The 24,262-nt window shown below is 37.9% G+C and overlaps 1 protein-coding gene across 2 annotated transcripts; it reads left to right on the plus strand.

Annotated features, from left to right (window-relative positions):
- Positions 1-601: 601 nt before the first annotated feature.
- ndufv3 (NADH:ubiquinone oxidoreductase subunit V3) lies at positions 602-24,154 on the plus strand. 2 transcript variants are annotated; one of them, XM_034010115.3, is made up of 4 exons: positions 602-820; positions 1,133-1,226; positions 22,828-22,989; positions 23,884-24,154. In XM_034010115.3, the coding sequence occupies exons 1-4, from the start codon at positions 776-778 to the stop codon at positions 24,054-24,056; spliced, it is 474 nt and encodes a 157-aa protein (XP_033866006.2). In that variant the 5' UTR covers positions 602-775; the 3' UTR covers positions 24,057-24,154. The 2 variants fall into 2 exon arrangements, with proteins under 2 accessions (XP_033866006.2, XP_033866007.2); XM_034010116.2 differs by lacking the exon at positions 22,828-22,989 and having other exon boundaries at positions 655-820.
- The last annotated feature ends 108 nt before the right edge of the window (positions 24,155-24,262 follow it).

Below are 24,262 nucleotides of genomic sequence, written 5' to 3' on the forward strand. Positions count from 1 at the left end.
CCTCACACATCTTAGCAGATGCTTCCACGGAGTACTTTTTAGCTCTTGTCTTGATAAATTGGCCGCAGACATAGCAAAATGCGTCTGCCGGATGCTTGCAGCCTCTTGATGCCATCTCAGAAAAATGCAGATATGTATCCACTTAGGCAGCTGGAACTAAACTGAATTGGTGGGCTTAAGGCCCCTGTATTTATACTACTATTTATATTACTGGAAAGTTCTAGAAAGTTCTAGAAGTTACTCCAAGTTTAGTCAGCACTGAATCTATCTGGAATGTTCTGGAAAATAGGTACATTTCAAAATATCACTGTCCTGGTCACAAAAGCAAAGTTTGTGGGGAATAATAGCCATTTTCTATACTTTTGAGGCATAAGCAATTAGGAAATAACACTTACTACCCAGGAACGAAAAAAAATAAAAATTGTTACACGGTGTAATTAAAGACATGACTCGAAGGCGATTCACACCCCCGACTAGGTGGCAGTAGCACATGGAGTGAGGATTGTATCTGGTTGCCTACATACTTCTTCGTCAGCCAACGCTCGTCTACTGCTTCAGCGCTGTACCTCTTGAGAAGCTGTGCGGCTGTGCAGACTTTTAACCCCGTGGATACGTGACCTGTTGACGTCTTTTCCGGCTGAGTTCACGCAGACGATGAATTTGGACAGGTTTTCCGCAGCATCTGCGCAGACTTAGCAAAGTCTGCGTATCATGAACGCACCCTCTATCTTTGTGCCAGTGTTTTCTCAGAACAACAGAGAGTGAGACAGCAAAGATGGCGGCTTCCTTTCTACGGGTAGGACGAGCGGTGGCTTTCAAGGTAAACTGCATTATATTTGTAATATTAAATCAAACATAGTGGTTGTACATGTAAATTCATTCCTGCTTTTCAGATTTATATATATATAAACATATTTTCAAATTACAAATGGAATATTATACATGTTAAAACGAACTGCAGTTAAGGTTATTCACGATAAATATTACTGTACAGTTGAGTTAGGAAGAATTTACATGAGCTGTCATGTAGTTAAACGAGATTCGATTTGATGATAACTTGTCTGGGAACAGAGAGAATGCTTGGTTGTTTTTTTTTTTTTAAATATTTTTTATTGTTTCTTAAATTTGATAGTGGGTGTCACTGGAGACCTTGGGACTCAGAGGGGCGGCACCATCTGCAAGTCTTTGCACAAAAGTAGTGGAACCCAAGAAAAGTGGGAAAAAGAGTAAGGCTTTGTTCAGTTTTAGTTTAATTAATTAATTTATATGTATATATATATTAGGTAATTCATATTTTTCTGTTGAGGTTTTTCATGTGACGTCACCACAGCAACCATGGCGGCGAATGTATTTGCAACCATAGAGGACACTTCTCATCTCGTCACCTCGTCACAGGAATTAGAAAGACATAATGATAAGTGTCAGATACTTGGAATTTGTGACCACTGTGCACCCCCGGCGAATGACTCGACTCGAGTCATTGCCATCAAATGACTCGACTTGACGAGTCCCTGCAAGCAAAGACTCGACTCGACTTGAGTCACGCAAAAGTCTCCATCTGGCTCGAGACATTGTCTTTATGATAAAGTCAATAACAGACTTTTTTCATTTTCAATACACGCAGTCCCTCTCTAACACACGCAGTCATCTTGTCATTTTGCACATATACAGGTTCCTGCCATGGTTGTTAAGACCGTTACTAAGGAAATACAAAACACCTTTCTAGCCTATAGCACCGTTCTGTGATCAAACGTCACAAGCAGCAGTACCCCCAGAATCAAAATGTGTAGGCAGAAAGCAAAGACAGATTTCTGATCACTGATCACAGAACATCCTGACGAAAATAGTGAATTTTGAGTTTTGCCACAGACACGAAAAAAACAAAACAGCAACAACAACATGGAGAGTACACTAAAAGTATCTGCGGTGGTGGAGTTCGCTTTTAATAATTATACAGTTGACTGGGAGAGAAACAAGCAAGCTGCATCCTGCCGACACTGCAAGTGACAATATGAATAAACTGCATTCAAAACATAGCACTGGTAACTGCCACTAATTTATACTGGTAGGTTTTTATTTTTTTCAACGGCTAAAATGAGAATCTGAATGAATTAAAAACTCGGGTACAATTCAACAGCGGTATATTTCCAAAATCTGTAGGTAGTCGATATTTAATAAAAAATAATGCCATGGCAAAAAACAACACAGCAGAAAAAGTACTGATTAGGAGTTATTTTTCAGGTTTTGTTACCCCACAAATAAAGGTAATGAATGCATCTAAAACGTTTCTCATAAGTAACATTTTGCCTAGTGAAAGCTTGAAAAGTAAATAATTTGGGAAGTATTTGGTGCTCGCTATTCTGTTTATTTAATGTATGTCACAGGGAGGTGAAGCAGTTATGGTTTCAAACATACCTTTTCACAGACAGCAAGCCAGAAACACGCAGCTTAAAAAAGGATCGTTACAAAAAGGATATTGCTGCTCTAGAAAGAGTGCAAAAAAGAGCAACCAGAATTATCCCGGGTTTAAAAGGCATGTCGTATGCAGACAGGCTAAAAGAATTGAATCTATTCAGTCTTGAACAAAGAAGACTACGCGGCGATCTGATTCAAACAATCAAAATCCTAAAAGGTATAGACAGTGTCCACCCAGAGGACTTTTTTTACCTGAAAAAAGAAACAAGGACCAGGGGTCACAAATGGAGATTAGATAAAGGGGCATTCAGAACAGAAAATAGGAGGCACTTTTTTACAAAGAGAATTGTGAGGGTATGGAACCAACTCCCCAGTAATGTTGTTGAAGCTGACACCCTGGGATCCTTCAAGAAGCTGCTTGATGAGATTCTGGGATCAATAAGCTACTAACAACCAAACGAGCAAGATGGGCTGAATGGCCTCCTTTCGTTTGTAAACTTTCTTATGTTCTTATGTTCTTTTGTTTGTTGTTTGCTATCTCTTCAAAATGTACTGAAATATATGTTGTAAATAGTAACAGTATATTCGAAAGAGGAACAATTTAATAAAAGAATAAACACATTTATTATTTTAAAAAGAAGGGTTTGTCTCGCTATGATTTATTGAGTTTTAATGTCAGAATCTGTGCAATATTACTGCCAGTAGTCCCAGGTGAAAGAACATGGTAAAAAAAAAAAAAAAAAAGGTTTTTAAACACAGCAGTGGCTGTACAATCCTATGAATATTATTAATCACATTAGTACAATCTTGTCTAAGTAGAGCTGCGGTCAAATTAATTGTTGACTACTAAATAAAAAAATAAAAAAAAATAATAATATTGGTTTATTTTTTCCTAAATATATTACTAAGCTAGGAAAACAGTTCCAATAAATGTAATAGTTTCAATGAATTTAATAGATAAACAAATTATTTTCAATAATAAATTAAACTAGAGTTGCAAGCAACTTTACGGCTTTTAAGCAGTTATTTAATGGTGGAGATTACTTCTCATAGGTCTCTAGAACTGTGTAAAGTTTGAAAAGATTCAATGCAACAGTGTTCTTGTCATGGAATATGCAAAATGTGGGTAAAACGTAAAAATGGCCGCCAACCATGTGATCAATCAGCTTCATTTTGTGGTTGTCATTACTTCCCATAGGTCTCTACAACTGTGTGAAGTTAAAAGAGTTTACGTGCATCTGTTCATTTTGTGGAACATGCAAAATCTGGGCAAAAAGTCGATATGGCGGCCAAACCATGTGACCAATCTGCTTCATTACATTACTGACATTACTTTTCATAGTCCTCTACTATTATACAAAGTTTCATAAGTCTACTGAATTGTACCACTGACATATACTGCAATATGTGCAAAAAGATCAATGCTTAAATCTCATTGGCCCACAGTAGCCATGTTTTTTACTGTAGCAACTTCCCTTGAACAAGAGTAAAAGATAATCATACTTAGATCATGTATGCTCATGAAGATGTTTGTTTGTTATTGATGTTACGCAACATGGCTGCCGATCAGCTTCTTATGCACGTGCCCCAATCTTGGACTATCCCTTAACATGTATAGCGAGTTTCAGAACTCTGCATGTTATATAACAACCATCAGTTTTACAGCCAGCAGAGGTCATTTTGACATTTAGCAGAGGGCAGAGGTTACGGACAATGATATTTTTTTTATAGCGCATATATGGGTTACTATACATGTCACATAACAACCACAACCCTATCTGCAGTCAATAAGAAGTTATAGGCAGTTTTATAGCCAGTTGCGTATGCAGATGATGTCATCTAGCGTGGCCACCATGATTTTCACAGTAGCAACTTCCCTTGAACAAGCATAACAGATGACCATACTGAGATGTTTTATTCCAATTTTTGTTTCAATCGGATAAGCGGTTTCAGAGAAAATGTTTGAATTTTGATGATTTTATATTTTTATGGTAATTTTATGTCATTAATCAATGTGGTTGCCAAACCACAGAACCAATCAGCTTCATATTAACAACAGTTAATCATGGACTATCCCTCAACATGTAAGCGGTTTTCAATACATAGGCGTTTTAACAAATTCCTTAAAATCCAATGGTGTTGGATTGGTGTTATCACTTCTTAAAACTGTGTTTATTTCAGTCTTAGATGCAGTTTTCCAGTCCATGTTATTTTTTGTTTGTGCTGACCAATCATTAAAAACTGACACAGCCTAAGCGGTTACTTTTTTAGTATTCCGCTCTTCTTTATTGGCTTCAATTGTATTAATTTCAGCAGTCCTGAGAGAGGTGTCTTGTAGTACTCACGGTTTCATTTTTTTCCTGAACTTTCTTTTTAAATTATTACTGTCGGTTCCGTTACCGAACTGCTGTGGTCTAAATCATTCAGGAATGTGTGAACAGTGGAGTCACCAAACAAGTTAAAATTTACATGGAGGCTGATATGGTATTATTATTTTGTTTTTATTGGGGGAAAAATGGCTGCCAATTCAATTTTTTTTTTTTTTTTTTTAAACGCTCGGTGCAATAATATCTGTTTGTAAAAAGTCTTAGTTGCTGGGACTTGTTTTCACCCGTTTGGTTGTACTGTAATAATGAAATGGCTTAGAATGCCTATCAGCCAATCAGGACACAGATATCTCACAATCCATTTTATAAATATTGTTAATGCTGTGCTCATTTTTGCACAGCACAGTCTTTCAGTACAGTCTCTTAGCTTACCCGTTCAGCTGTCACTTGCTTTTACAGGAACAAAAAATCTAGATTCCAGTTACTGACGCTTCATAGAACAAATTATCCTTTTTTTAAAATCCCCATACAAAGTTATGATACTGTAGTCCAGTGGTTTTCAACCTTTTCATCTCAAGTACCAGTGTTTCCAACAGTGACCACTAGGTGTACAAGTAATTATGTGCAAGTGTTGTTAAACTGAGACCTACCCCATTACAACCAGGTTTGTTGTGTCTGTACGCACTTGTTTGTTGCCTCATTCTGCTGAATTGTTAATATATGCAGCTGATGACTGCAATGAACTCAGCATGTTTATAATTTTAAATATTTTGCAAGTGTTGTGTATTGAATTGGTGACCACACCTCTAATGTGTACAGTTATAATAAAGGGAATAGCATGCTGCAACTCGCATGCTCAGTGTTGCTCAGTCCTGATCTGACAGCATGTAACACGGACAGCTCTTATGATTTACATACTGTTTAAATTACAGTGAGTTTCTTCTGCTATATCTACATATTAAATACACCACAGCAAGCACATTGTCATACATTTTCATTAGCACAATCTGAGAGCTATATTTAGTAAATGGCATTTTTTTTGTTTTGTTTACTACAATCAAGTAAGCTGCAGTACATAGTACACTTCCTAATTACAGTCCCAAGTATTTCTGTGTGTTCTGATTTCACATTTTTTAAATGGTCAGTTTGAGAAATAAACTTTGTTTTCCCTGCAACAGCTGACCCTGCTTTAGTACAAAACTCACGCTACATACTGTTTTACATAATGGTAACGGTGCTCTTAAATTACTGTGCCGACTTCTTTGGCTGAAGAGATATTATCAGCTCATCATCTAACTATGGAATCTTCTGCAATTAAATCATACTTAAACTCCTGACGGTCAACTATGTAACTAAATCTATTATATCTGGGATGCAAAATGCAACAGACGAAAAAATCAATTTGTGTTGACTCAAAACTTTATTTAGGCACTCTATGATTTGACTGGCGAAAGATGTTCTACGTTTCTTAAATGCAAGTGTTAATTTTAAGCTACTTTTTTACACAACAGTACTCGCACATGTTTGGTCACAATCGCAACTTTTTGCAAGAAACCCGGGGTTCTGTATTCTGCTGGTGTTAATACAGTACCTCTCTGCACTTACAAGCATTTTTATTCAATCAAATTGTTACGGTCCTTCTCGCACTTCAGGTTATTAAAACATGTGATATGCGTTTTTTGTTTTTATACAGACCAACATCATGTCGCATTCGTAAATATTGGCACTTGCTTTTAAAGGGAGAGGCATTTTTGTGCCTAACCCCTAAATTGTTTGTAACCATTTTAGTCGCATTCTGGAGCCCTGCATCATCATTTCTCATTTCTCAGTGATTCAGTGGTACAAACAGATTGATACATTACAATAGTGTGATTGAGGGAGCATTGTGTTTTGAGGAATCATATCGTCATAAAGAACTGTCGGTGCGTTCCAGTGGCAAGGTTTTGGTTTTCGAGCATGAACTGCTCGTTTCAGGTCCTGCCACAACATCTCAATGGGGTTTAGGTCTGGACTTTGACTAGGCCATTCCAAAACTTTAAATTTCTTGTTCTTCAACCATTCTGATGTAGACTTGCTTGTGTGTTTCGGATCATTGTCTTGCTGCATGACCCAGCTGCGCTTCAGATTCAGCTCACGGATGGATGGCCTGACATTCTCCTGTAGAATTCTCTGATACAGAGCAGAATTCATGGTTCCTTCAATGATGACAAGGCGTCCAGGTCCTGATGCAGCAAAGCATCCCCAAACCATGACACTACCACCACCATGCTTGACCGTTGGTATGAGGTTCTTACTGTGGAATGCAGTGTTTGGTTTTCGCCAGACATAACGGGGCCCATGTCGGCCAAAAAGTTCCACTTTTGACTCATCTGTCCATAGAACATTGTTCCAGAACTCTTGAGGATCATCCAGGTTCTTTTTGGCAAACTTGAGATGAGCATTCATGTTCTTCTTAGTGAGCAATGGTTTCCGCCTTGCTACTCTGCCATGAATCCCATTTTTGCCCAGTGTCTTTCTGATGGTGGAGTCATGAACACTGACCTTAGCTGAGGCGAGAGAGGCCTGCAGATCCCTGGATGTTGTTCAAGGGTTCTTTACACCTTGTTGTTCAAGGGTTCTTTACACCTTGCTCTTGGAGAGATTTTGGCAGGACGGCCACTCCTGGGAAGATTCACTACTGTCCCAAACTTTCTCCATTTGGACAATATGGCTCTGACTGTGGTTCGGTGGAGCCCCAGAGCCTTAGAAATGGCTTTGTAACCCTTTCCAGACTGATTGGCATCAACACATTTTTTCAGGAGGTCTTCAGGAATTTCTTTTGTTCGTGGCATGATGTGCCTCTAGAACCTGTGTGCTGACAGTGTTGATTAAAATATGACAGCAAAAAATGAAATGCATCTCTGCAGCCGCTAGTAGAAACTGGGCCACGTAATTCAAAAATTGTATGTTATATATTCTTTTTTTATATTGCTATTAGAAAAAAAAAAAACATTTCGGTTTTACAGGTTTGTATGTACCAGTTTACATGCGTTTACACAATAGTGTTCAATGGAACTGCATCTGTGTTTACAACACAGCTCCTTGATGCAGGCACAGTCAGCTGACAGACGGGTACGCTCCTCCATAGAGTACAATGCAGCTGTCATAGCAGAAGTAGTGTTATATTTTCTTTTTATGTAGTATTAGAAAGAATGATTTTGGTTTTATAGTTTTGTGTTGGTACATATACCCGTTTACACCTGTACACTGGTATATGTACATACATTTTCTTTTGAAATGTATATTTTATTATATTTTTTCACTATTTATAGTCGTGCTGTATATGCGTTCCTTTTAAAAATAAATCCTTTTGTTTAATTCTCAATTTAAATACGGTGTTTCTGGGTCACAGTGACCCATGTGGCGGTTCATCACCGATCCTCCACCACATTTCACAGTGGGTGCGAGACACTGTGGTCTGTAGGCCTCTCCAGGTCTCCGTCTAACCATTAGACGACCAGGTGTTGGGCAAAGCTGAAAATTGGACTCATCTGGGGGTGCTTCAGCAAGGCTGGAATCGGGCAGCTTTGGCGTGAATCAAGTCAAGTACAAGGTTGTCCTGGAAGAAAACTTGCTTCCTTCTGCTCTGACAATGTTCCCCAACTCTGAGGATTGGTTTTTTCAGCAGGACAATGCTCCATGCCACACAGCCAAGTCAATCAAGGTGTGGATGGAGGACCACCAGATCAAGACCCTGTCATGGCCAGCCCAATCTCCAGACCTGAACCCCACTGAAAACCTCTGGAATGTGATCAAGAGGAAGATGGATGGTCACAAGCCATCAAACAAAGCCAAGCTGCTTGAATTTTTGCGCCAGGAGTGGCATAAAGTCACCCAACATCAATGTGAAAGACTGGTGGAGAGCATGCCGAGACGCATGAAAGCTGTGCTTGAAAATCAGGGTTATTCCACCAAATATTGATTTCTGAACTCTTCCTAAGTTAAAACATTAGTATTGTGTTGTTTAAAAATGAATATGAACTTATTTTCTTTGCATTATTCGAGGTCTGACAACACTGCACCTTTTTTGTTATTTTGACCAGTTGTCATTTTCTGCAAATAAATGCTCTAAATGACAATATTTTTATTTGGAATTTGGGAGAAATGTTGTCAGTAGTTTATAGAATAAAACAAAAATGTTCATTTTACCCAAACACATACCTATAAATAGTAAAACCAGAGAAACTGATCATTTTGCAGTGGTCTCTTAATTTTTTCCAGAGCTGTGTGTGTGTGTGTGTGTGTGTGTGTGTGTATATATATATATATATATATATATATATATATATATATATATATATTCTGAAGAAAGAGCTGGGACGCCTTTAAGGAATGGCGTCGTCGAGGAAAAACTACACACCCCAGAAACCTCAGCGCAAATTAGTGAGGCGGGGTTATTCAGTTTAAAAAGAAGCAGGGCAGAACAATCAGGGGTTGTTGTGATTGTGGGTAACACGGCCCGATTGTCCTGCCTGTGTCAGCCTTTGGAGTTACCTGTATCGTTGGAAAGCTATAGGGTATGTGTACCTTTTAAGCCCACCAAAATCTAAGTTGAGACATTTTAAAGATATAATTCACTGGTTTCTGGAAGAGAAGTGATGAGAAAATGAAAGATTAATCTCTCATGTGAAGTTATATTACTCCATTTTTATATTTTCAAAATAAAAATAAAGATATATTAGTGAAAATGTGAAAAGTCCCGACTGGGCTTAATGGGTACCTGATGTACCATTTAAGCCCATGTATGTTCCAAATAAGCCCACTACATGATTTTTGTCAATAAATCTATTTTAATTAATTAATTAATTAATTAATTAATTAATTAATAGGTCTAAAACATTAAAAAGTCTATTGAATACATTTCCTTCACAGGAAAACAGTGTTAACTGTTAAAATCAATTCATAAAAGTAATTTCATTTCATCATGCAAGCGGCCTAAACCATTTCAAATGGTCATCATACAAAACACAGGTTTGCAACATCTTATAACATGTTAGTGTAGTCCAAACCAGTGAAAAAGAACAAGGTTAATCTATCATTTAGAATACAGTCATTCTTTATCAATTGCACTACAGCATCTCTGCTTTTGTGGCAGCTTTTATTAGCATTGACTTGCCATTCTAGGCTACATCTTGACTTGCTCTATTTCATTGCTTTAAGCATATTTCTGTAGTGACTTTCAATCTCATGATGGTTCTTCAAGCGGAATGGTCCAGCACCCTCCAGTTCTGCCTTACGAGTATGAATCTTCTCTCCACATCTTCAATTTTGTCCCTTGGAGGCATAAAATATGTGTTGTCTGGCCCTCTTAAACTTCATCATATATCTTTCTCCCTCGGGGTGTGGACTCATTAATGGATCTTCCAATGTAGTAAGCTACAGGTGATGTAAACATTACAGCATAGTATACATCTTTTTTGATGGTGAAGGGGGGATCGCCATGTGATTTTGCGTCTTCATTGCTGCCATCCTCAGTTGGTTCAACTGGTTTTGGCGCATCTCCTTTTTTCTGTGTTGTCGTCTTTCATTTCTTGACCTCTTTTTTCTTATTTCTTGCCATTCTCTTCTTTTTATTCTCAGCAAGCCTGGCCATGGCTTGAGCAGATGTCAGCGATTCCCCATATTTAAGGGTTGTGATTCTCTGCTTCTTGATGTTTTCTTTATTGCGTGGTGTGATTCGTTTTAGAAAGAAATCCTTGATGGTGTCTTTGTCAATGGCAGACGAGCTTGAGGGTGCTGAAGTTGATGGCTGGGGTGCTGACATTTGCTCATGTGGATGACTTGCCACTTCAATGTTAGTAATGTTTAGAAAGTTGGAACCAGGGATGGTTTCTACACTCAGAATGATCTGGGACATGGATTCTTCATTGGCAGATGTCTGCAAGGGTAATGAACATGATTGTGCTGGGGGAGACACAACTAAAGTGTCAGGTGTGCTCCTCCCTGGCATGGCTTTGAGAAGGGGCAGTTGTATGGTAAGATCCTCCAGTGAATCAGCGTTGCCAGCAGCCACTTCAGTGTATGGTGTGTAACTCTCCGTCACCTCGCTGCTCACTCGATCAGGGTTCAAGGGATAAATCCCGGTGCTCCCAAAGCCACTCTTCAGGTTCTCAGACTTCATAGCTGTCTCCAAGACATCACTCAACTTCGAAGGAAAATCTTCTTTCCTGATTTTGTCCCTGGAGACTCGTGAGTGACATTGTAGTTTCTTTCTCCACTGCCTCTTCACCTCCCCAAACACTGCCTTGTCCAAAGGTTGCAGAATGTGGATGAGGTGAGAGGGGAGTCGTAGGAGCACCACATTGTTTTCTTTTGCCATTTGAGCAATTCTCAGGGAGATGTGGGAGGCGTGGCCATCAAAAATGAGGATCCGTGGAGAGCTCATGTCAGACCATTTTGAGTATTCTTTCAAGAAGAGGTTTTGGAAGTAGTCCTCAAATAGTGCTCTCTCCATCCACCCATGATCAGACACCGCATACCTGGCCGATTCAGGACCATCCTTACACCAGGTGCTGTAAAGGTTTTTTCCTTTGTACACTACATAGGGGGGGTAGGCTCTGGCCTGCAGCATTCCCAGTAATGCACACTGTGATTTGCTTTCTACCACTCCCTCCTGTGTTTTGGTAGACATTTTTCAAGCCCTTAGGGGCTAGGACCTTCTCAGAGCTGGGGTCAGTCATAAAGCCACCACATTATATATGTTTTGTGGTTTGTCATGCAGCTTTGTGTCATCCATTGCCTTTCCAAGCACTTGGTTGAACCAGTGGGCATGTACTGATGAGTCAGCAGATGCCTTGGCTCTTGCTTCTGGAAACTGCTCAGACTTTCGCACTGTAAGCTCTGGGTGGTCTCTCATAAACCTCTCAAACCACTTCCGTCCAGGTCTCCCATTTGTGAATGGGGTCTCCATATCCTTAGTCTTCACATACTCTTCAACTAGATCTAAAAGATCTGATTTTGTGAAGCCCCAACCCCACTGGCAAAGGACCTACAAATGATGAAGAGGGAAAACTGGTAAATTTAAAACAAGGGCTTTAATCAATTCATATTCCTAATTGGTATTTAGTGCCTAATTTCCTTACACACTGCCTAACAGCTGCCTTACTCCTATTCTTGTTTACCTAGGCTGTATGGTTTAACTTAGCTTACTATAGGCTATCCTACCTGAAGACAGCCTGAAATCTCCCTCTCTGTCTCTGTACTAAGGTAGGTCTCATGTCCCTGATGTGCCTCAACCCTTATGTCATTCTTCACTCTCTGCCTCAAGGATTTCCTGTCCACTCCAAACTTCTTGGACAGTGCAGACAGGTTGCTAACTATACCCTCTCGGTAAAGGCGATATGCCTCTAACATGCGTGGGCACGAACTGAACTGTTTCTTCGTACCTTAGCCATCTTAAAGCTGTAAAAATAACATTTTTAGCTATTATTTTAGATTAACTCTACATGTTTCCAATCAAAATATGATTATATTCTGTTAACGTACATTTTATATACAGTCTATGTAAGTGGGCTTAAAAGGAGCGCACTGGGCTTAATTGGAACAGCAGCAGTTTTTGGTAAAAAAGACATTGTATAAAACTCTACCTATTATGTATTTAGAAACCAATTGTCTGGGCTATAAATAAATACTGTAGACTACAACATTATGCAAATTAATATTGATCATAATTTAATAAGTTAATCTTATTTTCATTTACATTCTACTCAGGCACTGTTTTTTGTGGCACTGTACCCTTTAAGCCCACCTGAGAATTGTGAATTTTACAAAACCTATAGACATGTACAACTATTCAAGGTTAATTTAAGATTAATATAGGACTAAATGCTTTGGAAAATGCAAGCCAATAATACTTCTGATGTATTATACTGGTGTCGCACACTACCTTATGTCCCTAGCATGTTGACTGTGACATGTGGTACTATCGCTACCTCTCTAAAGCAATCTTTTGATTTAGCTGGAAACTATTAATATAATTGTTCTCAGTTTTACTATGCATATTTAAGAACATTAATCTCTTAAATTTACATTAAGTATTGGTACTTACCCCAAAAGAAACTCAAAAGGTGTGAAAAAAGTGTTTTTCTGGGGGTCGCCTCCACAGCAAAGTTTTTTCTTCACTTTCAAAATGGCTACTAGGAAGTGACGGCATATGGTAAACCATATCTTAAACACACATCTCATTGGCTTAAAATAAAAACTGGTATAGAAAAAACAAATGCATGCATTGGTGGAGAAATCAAGCAGCAGAACATATCATATTTTTTCTTTTTTATTTGAAGTCAAACATGGTAGTGGGCTTAATGGGTACATGGGCTTAATAGGTGCACTTACCCTAGTAAGTGCACTACATTTCAGTCGTAGTTATTTCGTGGAAGTTTAGTTTAGTTTCCTCTTGGTGAGGCAGCCTTTTGTTTTTGTGTGTTTTGGTTTTTGTTTCGCTGTGTTTACTGCTGCTTGCGCCGTTGCTAGTAGATGACCAGCAGGGCTAGTCTGGATACCTACGTGGCACAGTCACAGTGAATGATACTGTTCTACCAACTGTGTTACTTCTACGACCGGGACTGGTTAAAATACTGTGTGGTTCCTAGTTGCAGGAGCAGCGATCTGTTCTACCAAGTGGATTACTTCTATGACCAGGACTGATTAAGACATTGTTTGGGTGTCTAGCTGCGGGAACAGCGATCTGCACATTGTTATGGGAAGTGATTATAAGACAAGAAACGGAAGCACAAGAGGAGGTATTGGATCATTGTTTATTACTGTTTGAAGGTGGCCTTTTAAAACAGTCACTGCAGTGGGAGTACAACTGGTACGACATTCTGCTTAAGGGGATTCAGTATTCATCCGTGTTTATTCTGGGACCTGGCTGTTGTAGGAAAGCTTCTAAATATCTTGGACTTCCCTTGTTCGTGTTCCGGGCTCACTCCTCCAGAGGGGGTCGTTGCTCTCTGTTTCTCTGTGTTCCAGAGGTAATCAACCGAGGGACTTCAACCTATACTTACCCGTGTTCCTGGCTAACTCCACCAGAGAGAGCCCACCTCTACTTACCTGTGTTCCTGGTTCACTCCACAAGAGGGAGCCTGCTTCTACATGCCTGTGTTCCCGGCTCACTCCACCAGAGGGAGCCCCATCTCTTCTTGCCGGTGTTCCTGGCTCACTCCACCAGAGGGAGCTTACTCTCTGCTTACTTGCGTTCCTGGCTCACTCCACCAGAGGGAGCCCAACTGCTACTCACCTGTGTTCCTGGCTCACTCCACCAGAGGGAGCCCAACCTTGGCTTACCTGGCTTTTGGGGAAGAAAATACCGGTGTCCAGTAATGCCACACTACCAATCTTTCACAATATATATATATATATATATATATATATATATATATATATATATATATATATATATATATATATATATATATATATATATTATTTATATAATAAGAATGAGAAGTTTAAATTGGTTGTTTCTGAGTAGCCTAAGAGCAATGCCCCTTTTAAAAATAAAAACAAACAAACAAAAAAGATTTGAAAAGTCAAATCACACAAGAAAGTGGGGCATCACAAAGATCAGATAAGTAGACTACAAAACAGATAAACCTCTCGTTTTAATCTACAGTTTGCAGGACATTTAAAAAAAAAAAAAAAAAAAAAAAAAAGGGATTTCAATGCCAGTCAGAAGTATTTTGTTTAGCAATGTTTAGTTTTAGAGAAAACGAGTATTTATTCTCAACAGACTACTTGGGTACATTGTATGAAAAAAAATTACAAGAAATAAAATGTAAGTATTAATTAATATTTTTTGAAGATGCAAACCTACTTTGTTTAAAACAATAAATTAACAAGCACTGCATAAAGGAAGTGTTTAACCAAATGTGTTTTTACATTTATTTCCAAGATTTCATGGACTTGTTAAAATCCACGATTCACGATTTCCGTGACCTCCGTGACAAAATCACATCCTTTTATTAACTTTTATATATAACCTGTTGTGGTTTTAAACATTTCGAATTCTTTATAGTTTACATTCCAAGTGTGAGATCTACACGCAACGAAAATATAAGAGCTATTGCTATTACAATACGTTCCAATGGGGACTTGACATTATTAAAACACTGCTCTAATTCAAGTGTTTTTTTCCTCGCACTCAATGTGCTGTCATAGGCAAACGTGAAACACGGTTTATATCACAAATTATGCCTGCACGGCAATCATGCTATAAAGTGGGTTCATCTGTATTTAATGTAATACCTCGGGATTTGCATGCTCGGTGGATGTTTTAAGAGCATAGAACATCTTATAAGAAAATTTACAAACGAGAGGAGGCCACTTTTCTTTATTAAATGTAATTTGCCATGTGTCTGCCCAGTTCTAAATGCTGTCTAGATCATTTTGAATGACCTTTGCTGCTGCAACAGTGTTTGCCACTCCTCCTATTTTTGTGTTGTCTGCAAATTTAACAAGTTTGCTTACTATACCAGAATCTAAATCATTAATGTAGATTAGGAATAGCAGAGGACCTAATACTGATCCCTGTGGTACGCCACTGGTTACCTCACTCCATTTTGAGGTTTCTCCTCTAATCAGTACTTTCTGTTTTCTACATGTTAACCACTCCCTAATCCATGTGCATGCATTTCCTTGAATCCCTACTGCGTTCAGTTTGAGAATTAATCTTTTATGCTGGACTTTGTCAAAAGCCTTCTGAAAATCTAAATAAACCATGTCGTATGCTTTGCAGTTATCCATTTTCAATGTTGCATCCTCAGAAAAGTCAAATAGGTTAGTTAGATGCAATCTCCCTTTCCTAAAACCATGCTGACTGTCTCCCAGGATATTGTTACCATATAGGTAATTTTCCATTTTGGATCTTATTATAGTTTCCATAAGTTTACATATAATAGAAGACAGGCTTATTGGTCTGTAGTTACCTGGTTCGGTTTTGTCTCCCTTTTTGTGGATCGGTATTATGTTTGTAATGCTCCAGTCTGTCGGTACAACCCCTGTGCATGATCTTGGTTAGTGGTTTGTAAATAATTTCTTTCATTTCTTTGAGTACTATTGGGAGGATCTCATCTGGCCCAGGGGATTTGTTTATTTTAAGAGCTCCTAGTCTCTTTAACACTTCTGCCTCTGTTATGCTAAAATTATTTAACCACTTCAACTCCAGATGTAAAAATGAAACCCCTCCCCAGGTACCAGATTTTGAAAATAATAATAATAATAATAATGTTTTCAAACCTGTAATTGCTATAAATTTGTTAACATATGATGAATAAAACACAAATAAATGACTTAGACTGTGTTTCTCATTAACCCTTTATGCTGCTGTGTACTACATACCGATTAGAGATCAAACTTTTTTTTTCAATAGAGATAAAAACGTTTTTTAATAATGAAAACAAAAACGCTGCTAATAACGATTATTATTATTAATAATAATAATAATAAAAATAATAATAATAATAAAACAGTAAACAGTAATTATCAAATAAAAATCAAACAACATCAAAACGTGTGCCAGTATCGACTTGCTCTGTGCCATTTATTGAAAAGTTCAATACAACAGAACCCGGGATTGCCTTCGCAACCACTGCACATTTTTCTTTTGTCTTTTCTTTTGTTTTAATTTTCGTAGCAGACCCTGTACCTTTTTTACGGTGTCTGCTTCGCTTGTGTTGGAGGGATAGTCACAAACACGAGTACACAAGCTGCCGCATTGCCTGTACCCAGTGCTGTGTTTTGATAGTATTCCGTCACAGTACTGCCATTTCAAACCAAACAGCTTCCTGTTTGCAACTGGCTTACCTGTAAAGTAGCTGCATGCTCTTCTGTTTGTACAGTTCGTATTGTTCTTGGCTCCACATCCTCTTCATCATAATCGCTGAGTGATAAGTTAGCATCACTGTCGCTGGTATCGAAATCCTCCGAACCAACTTCACTCCCGTTGCTCATTATAGAAAGACCATGTACGTTGCCATGTTTAGCTTTTGCTAAAAAACTATATAAACTATAACTAAACAAGTAAAACTAATAATACATCAAAAAATAATAATTTAAAACACTATATATATATATATATATATATATATATATATATATATATATATATATATATATATATATATATATACTTGTAAAAGCTGAATGGCTTCCTGCAATATATCTCAGCCTTCTAAACACCCACAGCTACAGACTAGAATTGCTACATGACACGCAATTGGATAAAAATGTCACCTGACCCTCCCCCAACTTTCATTGCACATTCCACAGTACTAGCACTGCTTTTGAGAATGAAACCTGAAACACTAGACTGAGAAACCGATCATAGAATAGAATGGGAAACTTGACGTACGCTGGTACGGCATGGTACTGTAAGTGGGTTTTCATTTGACATATGTGCGTACATCATGGTGTTGAAGTGGTTAAAACTGGATAGGAACATGTCGACATGTGGGGCATGTTGTCCGTATCCTCCTTTGTAAAAACCTGTGAAAAGTAATCATTTAATATATTTGCTATTTTTTTTCCTTGTCTATGATTTTGCCTTTTGTATCTCTTAGACATTTAACCTCCTCTTTGAATGTTCTCTTGCGGTTATAATATTGGAAAAACATTTTGGAATTGGTTTTAGCCCCCTTAGCAATGATCATTTCTATCGCTCTCTCTTGGCCTTTCTAACTTCCTTTTTGACTTGAGTTTGCAGTTCCAAGTACTCTTTCTGTGTACTTTGTTTTAGTCCCTTTTAAACGCTCTGTAAAGTGCCTTTTTTCACTGAATATTTTTTTTAATTGATCTATTAAACCATTTTGACCATTTTGTTTTAGATTTAGATTTGTCTACTTTTGGGATGTAATTGTTTTGCGCCTCTAGTACTACATTTTAAAAAAACAGCCAACCTTTTTCTGTGGATGTTTTCTCTATTTTACTCCAATCTACTTCTGTTAGTCTCTGTTTCATACCTTCATAGTTTGCTTTTCTAAAATTGTAAACCTTAGCTTTTTAGTCATTACTTTTGGGGTTTTAAAAACAACATCAAATGAAACCATGTTGTGGTCTGAGTTTGCCAATAGCTCTCTGACCTCTGTTTTAGTTATTCTGTCTTCATTATTTGAAAAGACTAAATCAAGGCATGCCTCCCCTCTAGTCGATGCCTTGACAAATTGCGTTAGGAAGCAGTCATTTGTCATTTCCATCATTTCAATTTCGTCCGTCGTGCTCCCCACCGGGTTTTCCCATTTTATATGGGGGAAGTTGAAATCCCCCATTTAGTATGGCTTCACCTTTGCTACACGCATTTCTAATGTCATTGTATAACAGATTATTTTGCTCGGCGTCTGAATTTGGCGGTCTATAGCATGCTCCTATTATTATGCCTTTTGAATTTTGTCCATTATTCTGACCCATATTGATTCGGCATTGTTTTCTTTGTCCTGATTTAACACCTGGGCTTCAAGGCTATTTCTTATGTATAGCGCTACCCCTCCGCCTCTTCTGTCCTGCCTGTCTTTCCTATACAGTGTGTACCCACTAATATTATATTCGTCTCCATCACTCTCAGACAACCAAGTTTCTGTAACACCTATCACATCGTAGTTACTTGTTAGTGCAGTAACTACAAGTTCTAACATTTTGTTTCCGAGACTGCTAGCATTTAGATTGATACATTTAATAGCTGTCTTACCTGAGTTGTTGCCCTTGTTTTGTTGTGGTCTCCCTTCTGTTTTTTTGTTTTCTCCCCCCTTTCCTTTCTAGTTTAAATGCTTCTGAACCTCCTCAAGGATCCTTTCTCTGAGTAGATTGGTCCCTTTTTGTTTAAGTGCAGTCCATCCCTCCTATATAGATAGTCCTTGTTGTAGAATGTGCTCCAATGTTCAAGAAAGGTGAAGCCTTCCTGTGTGCACCATGATTTCAGCCATGCATTTTGATTTTGTATTTCCAGCTGACCATATGGTCCTTTGCATGTTGCCGGCAGTATCCCAGAAAATACCACAGTTTTGGTCTTGTCTTTTAATTCCCTTCCTAGCTCTCTGAATTTGTTTTGCAGGGATCTAGGCCTGTCTCTTCCAATGTTGTTTGTACCGATGTGGAAGACTACTACCGGGTTGTCTCCTGTTCGTTCTAGGAGCCTGTCCACTTTCTCAGTGATGTGCGTGACAGAGGCTCCTAGAAGGCAGCACACTGTTGTAGTAAGGGGGTCCAGACTGCGAACTGAACTTGCTGTGTTTCTCAATATGGAGTCCCCAACAATCATGACCTTTTTGCTGCCTGTCCAGCACTGTGTATAGGGTCCTGGATGTTGTTCCTTTCGTTCTCTTGATGTTGGTTTTGATCATCTAAATTTTGAAGTGGCTCGAATTTGTTGGATGTTTTGATTTCTGGTGGTTGTGTTTGACGAAGTTTCTTTTTTTCCCTGCTTCTGCCTATCTGAACCCAGCGGCGAATTTTAGCTGCTCTGAGCTTCAGCTTGTTATCAGAAAAAGACACACAGCTGTTAGACTTTAAGCTGCAGTGTTTTCTGATTAAAGCAGTTAAAGATGTAATTTCTCTTTGCTGCTTCTAACTGCTCTGTACTTTTCCACAACTGTACATATTGTATTTGTATTTGCTTTCGATTGTAATTCGCCCTGGATAAGGGCGTCTGCTAAGAAATAAATAATAATAATACTTATTTTGGTTAAAGTTTTGCATTTTGTAATAAATTCATGAAAACAAAAATGGGACAGACCAGACCACAGCAGCATGATTTTGGGCATAGTCATAATCAACATTGCCAGGTGAAAGGAGGTTGAGGACGGAACATTATTGTTTTCAATGCATTTAAGAAGTGGTCTGTGAATTTTGTCATAGTGGGTGAACAGATCAATTACACCAGTAAAAAAACAATTATTCGTTTGGGCTGCTTTGGTATGAAACAGCAGCTACCTTTTATGTCAGTAGAGTTATTCACAATTGGCCTCTATTTGTATTACTGTAAGCTTGCACATTTTAACTACATTGATGATTTTTATTTAGACAAATTGGGATTTTATTGTGCCAAGTATAGGTGGTTAAAGGGATTATGGTGAGATGTGTTCTGTGTGAAATATTTTATTTATTTAAACGTATAAGTGAACAACCCTTTTTTATCTGTGAAAATAATGGAAATTATGTATTCATTAACACGCATTATGCTAAACTTTCAAGATACATTTCATTCTGTAATATTAAGCCAATTAGGTTGAGTTTATTTAATTTGAACTGCAGCATATATGTGTGAGTATGCAATGGTTTTAAAAAGAGGAAGAGAAAAAAAAAAAATCACTGCTCAAGTGACACTCTAAAGAGCAGTGCTGTACAAGCATTTAGCTCTCCGTGCCAGTGCTCCACAGCGCTCGATCTCAACGCGTCTTTCACTCAAGCTTCACGCTACTTTCATGCACCATTCCTGCAATGTCCACGTGGCGCTAACTCAGGAATCCTGCGTGAATTGCGTTACAATCACGCTGCATGTACTATATACAACACAAATACTTGCGCTGACACAGGAAGGGATATACTCGCCACTTCCAAATGTGAAATTACGAAAGAGGGCACGATGAAGGCACCGATTCCTCAAATAGAGGTAATTACCGTAAAACTTAAAATAATTGCCAGGTCGCAAATAATTGCCAGTCTCCAATATGCGCCGGGTCTGCTGGCGAATATTGTAAATAAATGCCGGGTCTCTATGGGTCTCTGTCATTGCCATTGAAGCTGAGGAAGATGAGAAGGAGCTTGAGCTTAATTAACTGCTAATAAGTGACAGCGATGAAAGTCACTCCCAGGATTAATATATAATAATAATAGAAAACGTAATTTAAGGTATACCTACATGTAATGCATATTTGTTTAATGCAGTTATTACTTTATTAAAAATTGATAATTTTAAGCGTGCTGAAAGTAGGCCAGATACAAACCTCTTGGTGTATTTTAACATGTTTTGTTGTATTTGCAATGTACAAGTTTGAGATTAAACAATACATTATTTTTTGATAATGATACTTATTGCTTTTATTGTTCATTTTTAAAAACATTTTAGACTTTTTATAGTTGTTATTAACTGGTAGATCTAATTCCATTTTTAAATACAAATTTGTACTTCTGCTTGTTCATTTTCCAATGTTTTGCATACTATATCCTTGTTAACCAGTGCATATAAAAAGAACGTAATAATACTTTCGCTTTATACTTGAGGGTGTACAATACAATGCAATTTTGTTATAAAACAAAACTGTTACTTAGTTCCCACTGACATATAACCTTTTTAACAAAGTTGCTGTAATGTTTAAATTGAGTTACGATGTTGCTACAAGGTTGTGTTAGCGGCTTCTCAATGGCCGCATGAAGCATGTTAAGCTAGAGACCTAATATAAACGCTGGTCTGCTGGCAATATTGTTAATAGCCACAGTATTCTCGGGTACCTGTAACAAGGTTCTGAATGGCATAATCTCTTCGGTAGTACAAGAAGGAAACCAAGTATGTAGCTATAATGGTAGAATAAACAGCTGATGTTGGAAACGCTATAAGAACCACTCCTAATGATTGCAAACATCATACAATGATAAGGGGACAGTGAAAATAAAGAGTTTGTATTTCTTATGTATTTAAGGTATGGAAGATTACAATTAACCTGAGTGTATTTTGATATGATTTTTCTGAATTCTAATTTGCTTGCCTTTTTGAAACTAGGTAAGAAATGTAGGTAACCTTATACATGATGAATACCCTGACTTAACCAAAATTGAAAAACCTGGTTTGTGATGTTGGTTGCTTGTTCTTAGGTATTGTAAAGTCTTTGGAATTAAAATTTTACACCATAAACCAGTGCTGTTTTATATTTTTTGGTCGACAAATTCATGTGGTCAGGTTAACATATTTTCTGGGATTTTTTTTATGTAAAAAAAAAAATAAAAAATTAATTGGATTCAAGTGTCCCAAATAAATAATACATAATTTATAACAGCACAGTAAAATTAACATTTTCATAACCCTGTTTAACATTTTAATGCATTTAATAAAAGAATACGCTATACATTATGCAAGTAAGAACTGTGTTAGTCCTTTTGATTTCCGGAAGATAGTCAGACTCTGAAATCTGACATTGTTCCTGTTTATGCCATTTCCTAGATGTAGTGGCTCCAGAAGAGAGAGCAACACTGCTATCCAGCAGGACTACTGTAGAGTTTCCTAAAAAAGTGTCTCTTCCTATATTGTCCCCACAAGCAACAATAAATGTGGGGAAAGAGGAGACCATAGATGGTTCTAATCCTACTGAAGCCTTAATAAAAGGAGATGAACTCTTGGCCAAGAAAACATCTGTGGAATCTAAGGTCTCATCTACATTTACTGCTGAAGTGCCAGAGGAGATTGGCAGCTCTAATGAAAGGGCACAGCTTTTAAACTACAAATCTTATGTAGAATTCCCAAAACGGCACCAATGGCTGCTCTTTGATAGCAGTAAAACGTCAACAGAAAGTGCAGCTGCTGCAGTTTCTAAGGATAAACTGAATTATGATGTGTCATCTTCCTCTTCTAGTTCAGATTCAAGCTCTGACTCAGATTCGGACTCAAATTCTGATGATGAAGAAGACACTGTAGATATAACGTTGAAGATTGAGTTTCCAAAACGGGAGCCTTTTATTCAAAGCCAAACAGATCTTGGTGGAAAAGTGGATGCGATGTCAACAGAAGATCCTGTTGAAGCTGCAATTAAGCTAAATAATCTGATAGCAGCAGCAATACCTGGAAAGGACAAGGATTTTAATATTGTAAGTCAGAAAAAAAGAGTGGTTAGTGATCTAGAGATCCCTAAATCCAGTCCTGTGGAGCTAGGACCAGCAAGGACTCCTACAACAAATGAATCATCTCAGGTGGTAAGCAATCCAGATACAGACAAACAAGCAAAAGGAAATGTCCCTGTGATTAAGCTTTCAGAGCACCCAGGTTCAGTGGTTGAGAATACTGAGTTACCTTCACCGGTTGAGATTACTGAACTACCGTCAGAAATTACAGAACAACCTGTTCTCACAGGGAAGGAACCTGAACTCCAAGAGAGGGCACAAGGTGAAGCAGTTGTTTCTGCCACCCCTGAAGTTACCAAAGATTCCATTGAGGGTAAAGTAAATAGAAGTGCAACAGAGGATTCCTTTCCTGAAACAGCAACTGTGGCAGAGGCAGTGGATACACTACAGGGTACACTCAAGAGTTGTGTTTACTTTAATCTTTCGATAATTATTATACATATTCCATATCCTGCAATGCCTGTTATTTTAACATGATGCATTTATCTACAAAATGCAACCATAATCACCGCTTTTGCATAACATTTAATTTGTCTTGATTTTTTCAAAATAAGACTTAAATAATGTGCCAAAAAATGAATGAATGCTTGGCCTTGTTACTAGGGTAATATGCAGAGTTTTACTTCCAATGATTTAATATCTAATATTTGATTACTATTTCTTGGTTTCTTTATAACCTGTATAGTTTTGCACTAAATTACCCTTGCTTGTAGCACCTGCCTTAAGACTCTTGCTTGTTCCTGCTATTTGTGCTAACTTGTCAAAATGTGGCAACAGTATTATCCTTTAATTATTACATTGTTTTCTGGAGCCTTTCCTGTGATTCTTGAATACTTGTGCAAAAAGATATACTAAAATCTACTAATACATGGACACTGTAAAAAGCCAAAATTAGAATGTAACAGTTCCCCCCCCATACAAGTCAGTTTAGACTTACACCTCTCAGGCACGTTCTGTAGTTAACTTACCTAATTCTGTATAAAAAGTGAACTTGCCAATAAGTGATTTTGAAGATGTTCCACGCTTTATTGTTCAAGACTGATGACCTTGACAGCACTTTTATTGACCCTTATCATTCTGATAATCACAACTTGTGTTTCTATTAAGCATCCTACAACTCTAAACAGCTTTTGTTCTAAGGATGGGGTTATTTTTTGATCTGATCTAATTTTTTTTTTTGGGGGGGGGGACGTAAGATAATGTACATATTTATTAGCCAATACTTTTATCATTGCAGTTATGTGCATCTGTTTTCTAAATCATTGTTGTCTTCCTGTTTTCTCAGAGGCAGCTGCACTCTCAGTTGAAAATCCTGCCGAACCGGAGTTTGACATCTCTACTTACAAGAATCTCCAGCACCACAACTACACCACATACACCTTTGCAGACTGTGACACCGAGATGACCAAATACAGGCTGCCACAACCCAGCTCAGGCAGACCCTCGCCCAGACACTAGGGCTACTGCTGCAGTTTATATAAAAACACAAATGTATGTAATCTAACAGCAGTACCCTGCTTAATTGTAGATTGAGAAAATAAAATAAATTCATGCAAGTGATTTTGTATTCTTTTATTTTACAATGAGGTTTCATTTGTCCCTTTCTGTGAAGTTGTAACCTGGCTTATTCTGCTGCAGTATACAGTATATCCAGCCCATGTGAA

Source organism: Acipenser ruthenus, chromosome 9 (genome assembly GCF_902713425.1).
Source record: "Acipenser ruthenus chromosome 9, fAciRut3.2 maternal haplotype, whole genome shotgun sequence".
NCBI lineage: Eukaryota > Metazoa > Chordata > Actinopteri > Acipenseriformes > Acipenseridae > Acipenser > Acipenser ruthenus.

Coding starts and splice junctions, on each gene's coding strand:
- ndufv3 (XM_034010115.3), top strand. CDS start 776: ATGGCGGCTTCCTTTCTACGGGTAGGACGAGCGGTGGCTTTCAAG. Junction 821..1,132: donor GACGAGCGGTGGCTTTCAAG/GTAAACTGCATT, acceptor TAAATTTGATAG/TGGGTGTCACTGGAGACCTT. Junction 22,990..23,883: donor GGCAGTGGATACACTACAGG/GTACACTCAAGA, acceptor CTGTTTTCTCAG/AGGCAGCTGCACTCTCAGTT.